Source organism: Rissa tridactyla, chromosome W, assembly GCF_028500815.1.
Source record: "Rissa tridactyla isolate bRisTri1 chromosome W, bRisTri1.patW.cur.20221130, whole genome shotgun sequence".
Lineage (NCBI taxonomy): Eukaryota > Metazoa > Chordata > Aves > Charadriiformes > Laridae > Rissa > Rissa tridactyla.
Window position 1 is genome coordinate 25,263,671 of NC_071496.1, and position 15,116 is coordinate 25,278,786.

At 43.4% G+C, this 15,116-nt stretch overlaps 1 protein-coding gene across 4 annotated transcripts in view; it reads right to left on the bottom strand.

The window, feature by feature from the left end:
• Positions 1-6,828: 6,828 nt before the first annotated feature.
• LOC128901962 (E3 ubiquitin-protein ligase KCMF1-like) overlaps positions 6,829-15,116 on the bottom strand; it is a 58,148-nt gene continuing 49,860 nt past the window's right edge. For all 4 annotated transcript variants that reach the window (XM_054184171.1, XM_054184170.1, XM_054184172.1 and 1 more), the window contains 3 exons: positions 11,352-11,615; positions 9,446-9,725; positions 6,829-7,433 (listed from right to left, as the gene is read on the bottom strand). In XM_054184171.1, coding sequence (XP_054040146.1) covers positions 7,181-7,433; positions 9,446-9,725; positions 11,352-11,615 — 797 coding nt within the window. In that variant the 3' untranslated portion in view covers positions 6,829-7,180. The remainder of the gene's footprint in view (positions 7,434-9,445; positions 9,726-11,351; positions 11,616-15,116) is intronic.

A 15,116-nucleotide genomic window follows, 5' to 3' on the forward strand; every position in this document is an offset into this window, starting at 1 on the left:
GTTCCCACCCGTTGCTGAGTCCAGTCTGGGACTTCCCCAGTGCCTGCTGGTGACATCATCCTGGGAGGTTAATATGGTTTTGTATATACTGTATCTATTTCATTATTTCCTTTTTTATTTTATTATTAATATTTCATTAAAGTAGTTTAGTTCCTTCTAAACTTGTAAATCTCTCTTTATCTCTCCTCCTCTTCTCCGTGTATGAGAGTTTGGGGGGGAGCATCTGTCGCCGGCCATTGGCCAATTTGGCCAAAACCATGACATGAAGGTATGCCATGTAGATGCCCACATACCCATGAGTCGAGCCACTGAGGCACATCGAAACAATCAGCAAGTGGACCAGGCTGCTAAGATTTCCCAGACAGATTTGGACTGGGAACATAGAGGTGAACTATTTTTAGCTCAGTGGGCCCATGACACTTCAGGTCACCAAGGAAGGGATGTAACATATAAATGGGCCCGTGACCAAGGGGTGGATTTAACCATGGACGCTATTGCGCAGGTTATCCACAACTGTGAAACATGTGCCGAAATCAAGCAAGCTAAATGGTTAAAACCTTTGTGGTATGGGGGACGATGGCTGAAATATAAGTATGGGGAGGCCTGGCAAATTAACTGCATCACACTCCCTCAAACGCGCCAGGGTAAGCATTACGTGCTGACAATGGTGGAAGGAAGCACCAGATGGTTGGAAACCTATGCCGTACCCCATGCCACTGCCCAGAATACCATCCTGGGCCTTGAAAGGCAAGTCTTGTGGCGACATGGTACTCCATCTGTCTGGTAGAGCATCTGTTGGCTTGTTGTTTGTGCCAGGTTGGCCGATGATGACATAAGGTCAACCAACTATTTAGTAATATCACCAAGGGATATGCCCCGAGGCAGTGTGGTTATGGGTGGCAAGGCATGTGGGAGAACATGAGCAGGTACATAGAATGGTTATCAGTTCCAATGATCTGGGACTTCATTCCTGAACAAGTGCGGGATCCTGATGATGTGATAAAATGCTTGAAAAAAAGGATGACCTGGCCCTGTCTATGCCAGAGACACAACTTCTTGCACTGTGCTGGGGCCTGGGTTTGAGTGGCAAGGTTTTGGTAGTGGGGAGGGGGGACTATAGGGGTGGCTTCTGTGACAAGCTGTTAGAAGTTTCCCCTATATCAGAGCCAGTGCCAGCTGGCTCCAAGATGGACCTGTTGCTGGCCAAGGCTGAGCCAGTCAGCGATGGTGGTAGTGCCTCTGTGCTAATATATTTAAGAAGGGAGAAAAAACTGTCTCCAGGCACCAGAGAAGAGATTCCCCTGCAGCCTGTAAAGAAGACCATGGTGAAGCAGGCTGTCCCCCTGCAGCCCATGGAGGTCTATGGTGGAGCAGATATCCACCTGCAGTCCATGCAGGACACCATGGTGGAGCAGGTGGATATGTCCGAAGGAGACTGTGACCATGTGGGAAGTCTGTGCTGGAGCAGGCTCATGGCAGGACCTGTGACCCCACGAAGAGAGGAGCCCGTGCTGGGGTAGATTTTCTGGCAGGACATGTGACCACAAGGGGAACCCACGCTGAAGCAGTCTGTTCCTGAAAGACTGCGCCCCGTGGAAAGGACCCACGCTGGAGCAGTTTGTGAAGAGCTGCAGCCTGTGGGAAGGACCCGGGTTGGAGAAGTTCATGGAGGACTGTCTCCCGTGAGTGGGACCCCACACTGGAGCAAGGGAAGAGCGTGAGGAGGAAGGAGCAGCAGAGACAATGTGTGATGAACTGAGCACAACTCCCATTCCCTGTCCCCTTGTGCTGTCGGGGGGAGGAGGTAGAGAAATTGGGAGTGAAGTTGAGCCTGGGAAGAAAGGAGAGGTGGGGGGAAGGTGTTTTAAGATTTGATTTTATTTCTTGTTACCCTAATCTGACTTGATTGGTAATAAATTTAATTAATTTCCCCAAGGTTTTGCCTGTGATGGTAAGCAGTGAGTGATCTCCCTGTCCTTATATTGACCCTCAAGCTTTTTGTTGTTTTTTTTTTTTCTCCCCCTGTCCAGTTGAGGGGGGGGGGTTGGTGGGCACCTGGCCTCCACCAAGGTCAACGCACTGCACTACTGAACACTATTTAGTACTGCTCAGCACCCTCAAGGAGAAGAGAGGGTCTCTGGATCTGAAGACATACCAACAGACAGTGTGGCTAAAACAGAGACCCAACCCTCAACTATATCAGTCATCCCTATAGTCAAGAAGAAACAATGGAAGTCAACTTGTTTAGTAAGGGATGAAGAAGCTTCTCCTAAGAGGGAGCAGGAGAAAGAATCAGAAGAGGCAGCCTGTTCTGCAGCAGAACAGACACAAGAACAAGAGAGGGAAGAAACAGAAATAATGAGAGAGAAACCACCTGATCCCTATCACTAAGTGAGTGGGAAGATATGCAAAAAGATTTCAGCCATCAACCAGGCTGGAAAACTATCAGCTGGTTACTCTTATGTTGGGATATCGGTGCCAATAGACTTAGAGGGTAAGGAAGCAGCTGGGATCCCTTGCTAGGGATAAAGCCATTGACAAAGGGATTGGAAAAGGGGCAGCAGTCCTCAGTCTCTGAAGGCAGCTCCTATGGAGTGTGATGGAAAGGTATCCCCTGAAGGAAGGTCTTGCAAATTCCCGAAGCAAATGGACCACCATTAAGGGAGGTATCCAGTATCTGAGGGAATTAGCCATGGTGGAGGTGATCTACAGCAACCTGGACAACAACTGGACATCTAGAGACCCAGAAGAAATCCAGTGCATGCAGACCATGTGGTGAAAGTTTGCACAAAGTGCATTGACATCATATACCCACACCCTGGCGATAAGGAGCTGGACAGACACGGAGGCACCAACTGTAGATGAACTGGCCAGACAACTCCAAGAATACGAAGAGAATCTCACTTCCTCCATGCGGGCCTGCATCTCGGCTGTGAAGAAATTGACCCAAAAATTGTCCCAGCAATTCAGAGAGAATATGTCTTCCTCGCTCGTACTGACCAATATGTCAGCTATTAAGAATCAGCTTTTTTCTGCGTGAGGAAAAGGGTGCCAGTGGTGCACACCACGTGCAACCCTGTGATTCTATCTACGTGACCACGAGGGGGACATGAGGAAGTGGGATGGTGAACCTACCTGGAGACTAGAAGCTCGGGTACAGGAACTGCAAGGAAAAACAACAGACGAAAGGCATCCATCTGGGAAAATTACTGCTCCCGTTTCTGTTGGGCAGAGTAGAAGGGCTGATTGTACTTTTGAGCCTGATGAAGGGACTTCTCTTTTGCAGCTACAAAAATCAAGTAATGAAGACTCCAACCAGGAACAGAGGGGCTCTGCCTTTGTCAAGGCGGAAGAAAGGGACAACCAGTTCTACTGGACTGTGTGGTTTTGATGGCCTGGCAAATCAGCCCCATGGGAGTATAAAGATCTAGTGGACACCGGTGCACAGTGTACATCAGACTGCAAAGGGGCAGAATCTATCCATATTTCTGGAGTGATGGGAAGATCCCAACAGCTGTATGTGTTGGAGGCTGAGGTAAGCCTAACTGGGAATGAGTGGCAAAAGCATCCTATTGTGACTGTTGCAAAGGCTCCATGTATCCTTAGCATAGACTACCTCAGGAGAGGATACTTCAAAGACGCAAAAGGGTATCACTGGGCTTTTGGTGTAGCTACCTTCTGTACAGGGAAGATTAAACAGTTGTCTAGCTTGCCTGGTTTCTCAGAGGATCCGTCTGTGGTGGGGTTGCTGTGGGTTAAAGAACAGCAGGTGCCAATTGCTACCATGACAGTGCACTGGCAACAATATCGCACCAATTGAGACTCCCTGGTTCCCATCCATAAGCTGATCCGGTGACTGGAGAGTCATGGAGTGATCAGTAAGACTCGTTCACCCTTTAATAGTCTCATATGGCCAGTGTGAATATCTAATGGAGAGTGGAGGGTAACAGTGAACTATCGAGGCCTGAATGAAGTCATGCTGCTGCTGCTGAGCGCTGCTGTACCAGACATGCTAGAACTCCAATATGAACTGGAGTCTCAAAGGCTGTCAAATGGTATGCAACAATTGATATCGCTGACACATTTTTCTCGATCCCTTTGGCAGCAGAGTGCAGGCCACAGTTTGCTTTCACCTGGAGGGGTGTCCAGTACACCTGGAATCAACTGCCCCAGGGGTAGAGACACAGCCCTACCATTTTCCATGGACTGATCCAGACTGCACTGGAGAAGGGTGAAGCTCCTGAACACCTGCAGTGTATTGGTGACATCATTGGGTGGGGCAACACAGCAGAGGAAGTGTTTGAGAAAGGGAGAAGGATGATCCAGATTCTTTTGAAAGCTGGTTTTGCTATAAAACAAAGTAAGATCAAAGGACCCGCACAGGAGATCCACTTTTTAGGCAAGATGAGCATTGTCATATCTCATTGGATGTGATCAATAAAATAATAGCTATGTCTCAAAAAAGAAACACAAACTTTCTTAAGTGTCTTGGGTTTCTGGAGAATGCGTATTCCAGGTTATAGTCTGATCATAAACCCTCTCTATCAAGTGACCCAGAAGAATGATGACTTTGAATGTTGCCCTGAACATCAGCAAGCCTTTGAACAAATTAAATGGGAGACAGTTGGTTCAGTAGCACTTGGGCCAGTTGGGAAAGGACAAGATGTGAAAAATGTGCTTTACACCTCAGCCAGGGATAATGGCCCCACCTGGAGCCTCTGGCAGAAAGCACCTGGAGAGATGTGAGGACGACCACTAGGGTTTTAGAGCTGGGGATATAGAGGATCTGAAGCCTTTACACTCTAACTGAAAAAGAAATATTAGGAGCATATGAAGGGTTTCAAGCTATTTCAGAAGTAGTTGGTACTGAAGCACAGCTCCTTCTGGCGCCTCGATTGCCTGGCCTGGGTTGGACGTTCAAAGGGAGGGTCCTCTCTACACATCATGGAACTCTTGCTATGTGGAGTAAGTGGGTAGTGTTGGTCATGCAACAGGCTTGAATAGATAACTTCAACTGCCTAGAAATACTGAAAGAGACCATGGACTGGCCAGACAGCCAAAAATTTGGAGTGTTGCCAGAGGAGGTGACTCACTGTTATGGTTTGAACAACCCACAACAATTTATTGTTGTTTAGACAATTATTCTATCAGTGGATGACCTCTCCCCACCTGGGAAGGGGAATCAGGGGAAAAAACAAGGAAACCTAAGGATTGAAATAGCCAATGAATCAAATGGTATGATGTTAATTGCTAAGTAACCCTGTCACTGTACGTCCTCATTACTAGAATTGCTATCAGTTGTACTACAGTAAGAATCATCCAAATTAAGGACAGATGGACTTTGATGAAAACCAAGTCAAGTACAGTGGTGATGGGATCAGAACTGACCTCAGCAGCTGGCACCCAGCAACTTCCTCAAGATCGACATCTTCAACCTGCAGACCATGGGCATGAGCCACACCTGATACACCAGCCTCAAACTCCAAAATACAGCATTGCAACAGTCCAGGACCACACACCACCTCACCTGCCCTGAGAGACTGTTCTAACAGATGGAGCCCAAAGTCATGGATTAGATGAACTCAGCAGACATTGTGGAGGGATGGCCCATAGACTAAGGGCATGTGTATATATATATATATATATATATATATATATGCATGTAAATCAAAGACAGGGAAAAGCAGTGGTAATTAATTGGAAAGTGTAAGATCTGGGCATGACCTAGATGGTATAGAATAAGGGGTGGATAATGTCCTGGTTCTAGCAGAGATAGGGTTAATTTTCCCAAGGAGCTAGTACAGACCACAGGTATTCCATACCATGTAATGCCATGCCCAGTCTATAGCCAGGGAGCTGGCTGGATTCAGGAAGTCGATGCTTGGAGCAGGCTGGGGCTTCCCTGGTACAGTCAGTGGTAGTACAGTAATCATGCTTTGTACATTCCTACGTCAACATTATTGTTGTTGTTTTTTCTTCGCTGTTCTGTTAGACTGCCTTTAGCTGTGGGGGGGCTGAGCAAGCAGCTGCATGGTTCTTTGTTGATGGCTGGAGCTAAACCACGATGCTCACTTAAAAAGGCTTTATTTTTTTATATCAGAAATATAACCTAAAACCCCAATAAATAAAGGTTGATAGGAAGTTAGCATTAAGAATTCAATTGTAACATATAGGAAGTCAAATCCTCAAGCTCTCCTGATACCAGGAGTCTCTGCAAGCTATGAAGCAAATACATAAATAACTCAAAATGGTAAGGACTTTGAAGGCTTAGAACTAAGACAACATAATCCAGGTTAACACCCCACCCCCCAAACAGTGAATATATGAATCATTTACACCTAAATAAAGTATATTTAATACAAAAAGGAAAACTTTAAAGAAAGCTGAACAGAATTTGGTTTTGGGGCACACAGAAGCCCTTTGTGGTAGATTCCAGTAGTGGCCCTTATTTTTTTTTTGTCTCCTACAGATGAATACAAAATTCAATTCTGCATGGATACGATGTTGAACAGGGCAACATAGTAGTCACAATATAGCAAAATGTCACACACTGGAAGGAAAAAAAAAAAAAAAAGCTCACTGGGGAGTTTGCATTAATATGCAGGGAGAGCACATAAAAAGGTCATGTGTTACTCAAAGGCTACTTCACCGCCACAAACTTAGTGAGCATTATTATTTTTTTTTGTCACATTACCTTTGAATAATGGGAAAGCTTTGGGGTTTTATAGTTTTACTCCTTGTATTTACATTTATTTTTAATGACAAGGTCACTAGAAATCATGCACGCTGCAAAAACACATCATGCAGTAGTTAAGGTAAACCATCCAAGCAATTTTTATTCATTAATATTCATAAATACACACAGCAGCTTCATTAGAGACTTTTCATTTTTTCCTCTACAGTTTGAATGTGGAGTATTAGGAGAGCTTTTTGCATGTCAAGCTACAGGATGCAGAGCTTTTCTCTCTGCACTGCAACCTATATTTACCTGCTAAAAGTAAAAATCGGTTAAGTGGAAGTGATTATCGTATATATCTTTTCTCTCTTCCTTTGAATGTACACAATGTAACAAGAGTGACAGACCTGAAATTACAATCACCAAAACAAACCAAAGATAGTTGTTGTCCACTTTCATTGGCAAATACAGCACAGAGGACACTGTCTGCAAAGTGGGATGCCATCAAAGAGGAGGCTCATTTCCTTTATTATTCTCTTTTAAATTTAGGTTTTCTAAAGCAACATCTAGAGGCATAATATCTACACAGCCCATAGCACCAAAATCAGCAATCTCTCCCTGTTCATCCTCATCTGAGGAGGAACTTTCTTCCCGCATCAAAGTGGACAGTAGAAGCTCTTGAACAAACAAGCTGCGGTCTGCCCGTTTGCTTTCCTTTGACTGACGCTCTGCTTCTGACATCTTAGGATCATTCAACCTGCATAGCATCACAGAAAGAGAGAAGACAGGCTTAGCAGTATCATCAACAAACTGGACTTTCACTAATTCAGCTGGACTGACGCATGCTGAATAACATCTGAAAGACTTGAGAAACAACCTAGGTACTCCTGCACTTCTTTTGACATGTACAGATCTGACAACACCCGGCACTCCTGATGCAAGAATACAGACATTTAACAAACTGTTATGGTTTGAAGAACCCACAACAATTTATTGTCCTTTAGACAATTACTCTATCACCCAATGACCCCTCCCCACCCGGGAAGGGTAATCGGGGAAAAAACAAGGAAACCCAAGGGCTGAAATTTAAACATATTTAATAGAATAAGACTAAATAGTTAACATTAATAATACTAAAGAACCAATATTGATTCCAATATAAAATATAGGAGGATTATACTCAGCCAATCATATCAGTAGGAAGCTGTGCACTCCCAGCAGTGGACAGCAAATGTCGGACACTGGAGAGCTACAGCTTTGGGAGGAAGGGAAGGCCTCAGGGGTCTGGCACCTGGGCAAGTTCTCAGGATCGCAGACATTACAGAAGAGAAAAGCTCCTCAGCAAACTGTCTAATTTATATTGAATGTGACATTCATGGTATGAAATAATCCTGTTGGCCAGCTTGGGACGAGTGCCTGGGTCTCACTCCTCCTCATCCCTGCACCTGGCTAGCTCAAAAACACTGAGACCTTGAAACCCACATACCATAGCTGGCTAAATATTTTCACAACAGTATTTTCAGACACTGGAGTCCTCTAAAAGTGCAGTTTTCCCAGGCATTAGAAGAGACCTTACTGAAAAGTAAAATTACTGAAAGAGATATTAATCCTGTGTTGCTCAAACCAGGACGCAAACTTGTTCCTAGATGCTTTGAAAAGCTTCACAGAAATAGATTCTAAGGCTGAATGAAAAAAAAAAAAAAAAAATGTGATTTTTGAAGTTTCTTTCCCTTCAGAGGGGTTTTGTTTTAAGAGGTGTTAAAATTCTCTAGTTATCACTTAAGTGCTCATTTTGTCCCCAGGACAACTTCTAAATGCAAGCATGACACAAAATACATTAATACACACATTAATGCCCAGAGATTCCCAAAGCACAGTACATCATTCACTTCACTTATTAGTGCGTGCACCATCACCTAATAGAAGCAAGGAAATTCCTTGCTCCAGTTCTATCCTAGCTCACAAGATCAGTGACTGACATTCGCAGATACTGTCACTGAAGGTATTTTCAAAAAGTTTTGGTTGAGATATTATCACAAGTTTTGATAAAAAAAATCGTCAGGACAGCAATAACTTGTCCCAACCCAGGTTTCTCAACACAGAAACTGTTTAAATGCCTGTGCTCTTTCTCAACATGTAATTGAAGAACACCCTCCCCCTTGAATCCAGAAAATCAATATTCTAAACTTCCTAAAAGAGCTGGAATGAGAACGAGCAACTCTTCTATAGCAGAATGGACTAGATGGTCATTGTGGGTCCCTTCCAACTAAACCATTCTATTCTATGGAACTTTAAGATCTAACTGTACTTTCTGAAACAGATATGTATTCTGCTTATTTACAGTACATTCCTTATTTGCTTTTTTTCATCCAAAAACATCTATTCAACCTTCAGCCTTCATTAAAGTTTCATTTCCTATTAAACTACCTTTTAAGTGCTCTCCCCTCACATTATCAGCATAAAAGTTCAAAACATATTATTGTAAAGGCTCTTGTTTTATCAGAAGTAGTAGGGTAAACAAGCACAGTTTACCAAAGCAACATCCCTTATCTTTCTCTTAAAATTGAGAAACGGCAAGTAATATTTATTGATTGCCTAGGAACAAGCACACAGCAGGGATGAAAAGATCTTACAAATGCAAACAGAAGCACAGTATCTCAACTACAAACTTCATTAGGGATCTGGCAGTAGTTTCACTGAACTTTATGTCCATAATAGGACTAAGAAAAACAGAAATGACAGAAGAGTTAAAACCACTGAACAAGTTACCTCGCGAGAAGGAACTGGGAATTCTGTAGAGTTTGCTGATTGTTTTCTGTGTTAGATGCATTGGTTGCTGCTATAGATTGTGTAAGAGTGGTGGGGATGCTGCTTGTATTAGTGCGTCTAGTTGCATTGCGTGCAGTCTCCAGTTGTTGTCTTGCTGCTTGTGCATGCTGTCGCTCCAACTGCAGTTGCATCTGCAGCTGCTGTAACTGAGAAGCAGAAGGGCCAGAAGAATTGAGCTGCCCTGCAGAACGTCTCACACCTGATAACTGAGATAAAAGCTCTGCCAGAAGAGAGAGAAGTTTCTTCAGTGAAATCTCCTTAAATACATATCACACAACAGCATAAATACGTCCTGAATACCAGTATATCAATTCCTTTGCTTTCTAAAACCTTTCATCAATTAAATTAATGAACAAATTGTATCGATTTGAAAAACTTCACGGGCTATCCCAATGTCTCAAGCATCCCATGTCTCAAAACCCACAGGGTAAGGAATCATCTAGAGTGAAGAACTGTGCACAAATAAGAGAGTCAAAGCTTAAAACTTTTTAAACCAATAAGAGTCAACCTATGGGGAATACCATATAAGTAATATCCTGTGCAACAATTCTCTAAAATTTTATCTTCAAGTCAAAATAGTTATTGACTAAGAAACCACTTCAATTCTGACTTCAGTTGGTGGCTTTATATCCCCCCATGCACCTTCAATGCATATTCCAGAGGGAAGCTGTGCAGCAGAAAAGACAAATATTACAGCATCATTTCAGATATTTTAGAAAATATTCAGTTCAGAAAGGTTTTTTCAAGTGTTGTGTTATATGAAAGATATTTGACCACAGCAGGGCTTTTTGTGAGACTTTTGACCTCTGCTGGAAAAAGATAAATTGTAATGATAAAAAATTTAAATAAGTCTAGCCTGCATTCCTTTCCTCCAAAGTTCAAGATACTGACAAGTTCTGTCCATGCTAAGCACTTCCCAAAATAAGCGTCAATAATAAATTATAGTCTGTAGTAAAAATCACTGAGCAATATTCCACACAAAGTTGTGAGTACTACTTTGTAGTGTTTAATGCAAGGAGGGCAGTAGAAGATTATTTTTCCCCCCCCATCCATCCAACCCTCATTAAAGCTGCAAGTTGTTATTACAGGTCATAAAAAAATCCTTTCCGTCTTACTTTCAAGATATAATCCTTTGAAACTAGGCTTTTTTTCAGGGGAATAAAGCACAATGCATTAGCTCTTTGCATCAGGAACACTTGGAATGCCAACAGTAAATGCTCAAGTGACTTTTAATTAGCACAGATAATCATATCAAGATTAACTACCAATAATATTTTATTTTACTAATTACTGATAACCACCACAAGGTAAAAAAATAACATTTACAGGTCTGTTACAAGCACAAGTTCTAACTTCTGGTAGTACGTACTAATTATTATCCCAAATACAAAGGAATGCTTATAACACTGCCAGGTAAGACAGATGTATTTATCCTCACTGACTGTAAGATCACTTTGAGTACAGCTTAATAGAAGCCTGGTAGCAGATGTGAATTTGAGACACAGGCTTGGCATGACACAGACACCCAGCCAGGCTGCACTACATTCTCTGAATGCAAAAACCACATTGCTTCCACACACACACCTGGGGGGGGGGGGGGGGGAAGAGAAGAGGAAAAAAAAAAAAAAAAAAGACTCAAAGGAACACCATTTTGTTACACATGCTCCTAAATGGCCTTGTGAGGCTGAAACAAACCAAGGCAGCCACTTCACATTTAGCTCAGCTGAACTAACACCCACTATAACAGTAAGAGGAAGCCTTGCACTCCAGGACAAACAAACATCCTCCCCTCCCCTTCTTGCACCAACTCTAGTGCTTTACAGACCCATGACCTAACTTAACTCACTAAGATGACAAAGTTTTTCATCCTCTTTTGCTGGGTTAATTTTAATAGTAGGAGTGCAGCCAGCAGATCCTGGGAAGTGATTCTTCCCCTCTATTTGGCGCTGGCGAAGCCACATCCAGAGTGCTGTGTCCAGTTTTAGGCTCCCCAGGACAAGAGACACATGGAGCAAGTCCAGTGGATGGCCACCAAGATGATCAAGAGGCTGGAACACAGTACATGAGGAAAGAGCGGGAGAACTGTGTTTGTTCAGCCTGGAAAAGAATACTTTGGAAGATATCTTATTGCTGTCTGAATCTACCCGATTGGAAGATACAGTGAAGACTAAACTAGACTCTTCTCAGAGGCATACAGCAACAGGACAAGAGTCAGGCAAGGGAACATGGGAAATTACAGTTACATCCAAAGGGTTTTATTTTTTGTATCCCACCCACTCCCCTCTTTTAAAACATGAAGGTTTTTAAATACTAGAACAGGTTGCCCAGAGAGGTCGTAGGATCTCTGTCCTTGGAGGCATTCAAAACTCAACCGAATGAGGCCCTGAGCGACCTGATCTAAATACACTTTTCCTTTGGAAAAGGGGTTGGAAATACACAATCCACAGAGGTTAATTCCAAACTATTTTTTCCTATTATTTTTTTGCCATTTCAATGAGTTAAATCAGCTCACAGAGAGTCTGAAGAGCTGCCAGCACAATAGAGGCAAAGTAACTATGCCTATAGAAGCAGGGGGTGGGGCATGGAGCTGCAGCTTCCTCTTTCAAAAGCAATGCACTCAAGTTGGTTCACTGCCTCTCAAGGAACCATAACCTAAAAAATAAGAAAGCTCCAGTTTAAACATTCACATTCTTCCAGGATCTGAAGCAAAGGCAGATAATAGCAGGAACTCAGATAAGTGCAGGAAGTTCTGAAGTTTCTGACACTTATCTTTCACTATATGAGTGCAAGATTGATATCTTAAGATTTTACATTAGGACAAATTATAGCTCTTTTTAAAAGCAACTTCTTGGTCAATTTTTATCTCTTTATAGAGAACTTATTCTTGAAAATCACAAAGCTGAGAAAATACTTACAGATTATATCTATAAATCCTAAAAACATGCTTGTGTGATTGTTGTGAGACATATTCCCCTTGAAAGTTCTCCTAAACCTGACCAAAATGTAACATGGAAATCAAAGAATGGTTTGGGTTGGAAGGGACCTTTAAAGATCATCTAGTCCAACTCCCCTGCCATGGGCAGAGCCATCTTTCACTAGATCAGGTTGCTCAGAGACCAACCCAACCTGACTTTGAACACTTCAAACATTGGGGTGTATATAACTTCCCTGGGCAAACTGCCCCAGTGTCTCAACACCCTCATCATAAAAAAAAATTTCTTCCTTGCAGCCAATCTAAATCAACCCTCTTTCAGTTTAAAACTGTTGCTCCTTGCCCTGTCACTACAGACCCTGATAAAAAGTCTCTCTCCATCTTTTTTATAAGCCCTCTTTATATATTGAAAGGCCACAATAAGGTCTCCCTGGAGCCTTTTCTTCTCCAGGCTAAACAACCCCAACTCTCAGCCTTTCTTCACAGGACAGGTATTCCAGCCCTCTGATCATTTTTGTGGCCCTCCTCTGGACCCACTCTAACAGATCCATGTCTGTCTTGTACTGGTGACCCCAAATCTAGCCACACACCGGACACAGGACCTTGCACTTGGCCTTGTTGAACTTCATGAGGTTCCCATGGGCCCACTCCTCAAGCCTGTCAAGGTCCCTCTGGATGCCATCCCTTCCCTCTAGCAAATCAATTGCTCCGTTCAGCTTGGTATCATCTGGAAACTTGATGAGGGTACACTCAATCCCACCGTCTACGTCATTGATAAAGATATTAAATAGCATTGGTCCCAGTACAGGCTCTTAAGGGACACCACCTGTTACTGGTTTCCACTTGGACATTGAGCCATTGACTGAAACTCTTTGGACGCAGCCATCCAGACAATACCTTATCCAACAGTACTTCTGTGAAACCCATCTCTCTCCAATTTAGAGGCAAGAATGTTGCGGGGAACTGTCCAGGTAGACGACATCCGTAGCTCTTCCCTTGTCCCTCTCATAGAAGGCCACTAGATTAGTCAGGCATTATCTGCTCTTGCTGAAGCCATGCTGGCTGTCTCTAATCACCTCCCTGTCTTCCATATGCCTTGACATATCTTCCAGGAGGATCTGTTCCATGATCTTCCCAGGCACAGAGGTGAGGCTGACAGGTCGGTAGTTCCCAGGGTCCTCATTTTTACCCTTTTTCAAAATGGGTGTGATGTTTCCCTTTTTCCAGTCACCAGGGACTTCACCTGACTACTGTGACCTTTCAAATATCATGGAGAGTGGCTACTACATCAGCCAGCTCAGGACTCCGGGATGCATCTCGTTCGGTCTCACAGACTTCTGTATCTTCAGGTTCCTCAGGTGGTCTCGAACCTGATCTTCTCTTACAGTGGGATGGACTTTGCTCCCCCAGTCCCTGCCCTGAGGTTCAGGGTGCTTGAGGAATGTGGGGAGAGATTACCATTGAAAACTGAGGCAAAAAAAAAAAACAAACGAAATATCATTGAATACCTCAGCCTTCTCCATGTCAGTTGTCGCTAGTTCCCATGTCTTATTTATTGGGGGTGGGTACATTTTCTTTAATCTTCCTTTTCTGGCCAACATACCTGTATAAGCCCTTATTATTCTTTGCATCCCTTGCCAAATTCAGCTCCAGCTGTGCCTTAGCTTTCCTGGTCCCATTTCTACACATCCAGGCAGTGTCCCTATATTCTTCCCAGGGTACACATCCCTGGTTCCACTGCATGTGCATTTCCTTCATACACTTTAGTTTGACCAGGAGGTCCTTACTCAGACATGCTGGTCTCCTGCTTTCCTTGCCCAATTTCTTGCACATGGAAACCAAGAGCACTTGTGCTCTAAGAAAAACGTCCTTAAAGATCTGCCAGCTCCCTTTTGCTCCTTTGTCCCTGAGGGCAGTTTCCCAAGGGATCCCATCCACTTGTTCCTTTGACAACTGAAAGTTCACTTTCCTAAAATTCAGGGTCCTGACTCTACTCTTCACCTGGCCCATTTCCCTCAAGATTGTGAATTCCACCAGGGCATGATCACTGCAGTCCAGGCTGCCACCAATCTTGACCTGTGTTGGTAAGCAACAGGTCTAGTAATGTTTACTATTTCTCCTCTGGTCAGGCTGTCTATCATCTGGATTAAAAAAATTATCCAAATTTTCCAGCAGATGTCAGGGTGACTGAAGTCCCCCAGCAGGATCAGAGCCTGCAAGCATGATGCTTCCTGCAGTTGAAGCAAGAAGGCTTTGTCAACAGGCTCCCCTTGATTGGGTGGCCTGTAGTAAACACCAGCCACAAGGTTTTCTTTGTTGTCTTGGCCCCTAATTTTTACCCATATGCTCTTAACCCATTCATTGTTGTTTTTCAAAGGCAGCTCTGTGCAGTCTCCTTTTTTTTTTTTTTTTTTTAAAAACACACACATACAGGGCAACCCCTCCACCCCTTCTTTCTTGCCTTTCCCTTCTGAAGAGTTTATAGTCATCAATTGCAGCACTCCAGTTGCACAATTTGTCCTACCACATTTCAGTAATAGCTATTACATCATAGCTTTCTAGCTACATGGTGGCTTCCAGCTCCTCTTTAAGTGCTTAGTGCATCAGTATAGAGGCACTTCAGCTGGGCTATCAGCCTTGAACCTTTTTAAAGGAACATACCCTAATTCCTTTGAGGCT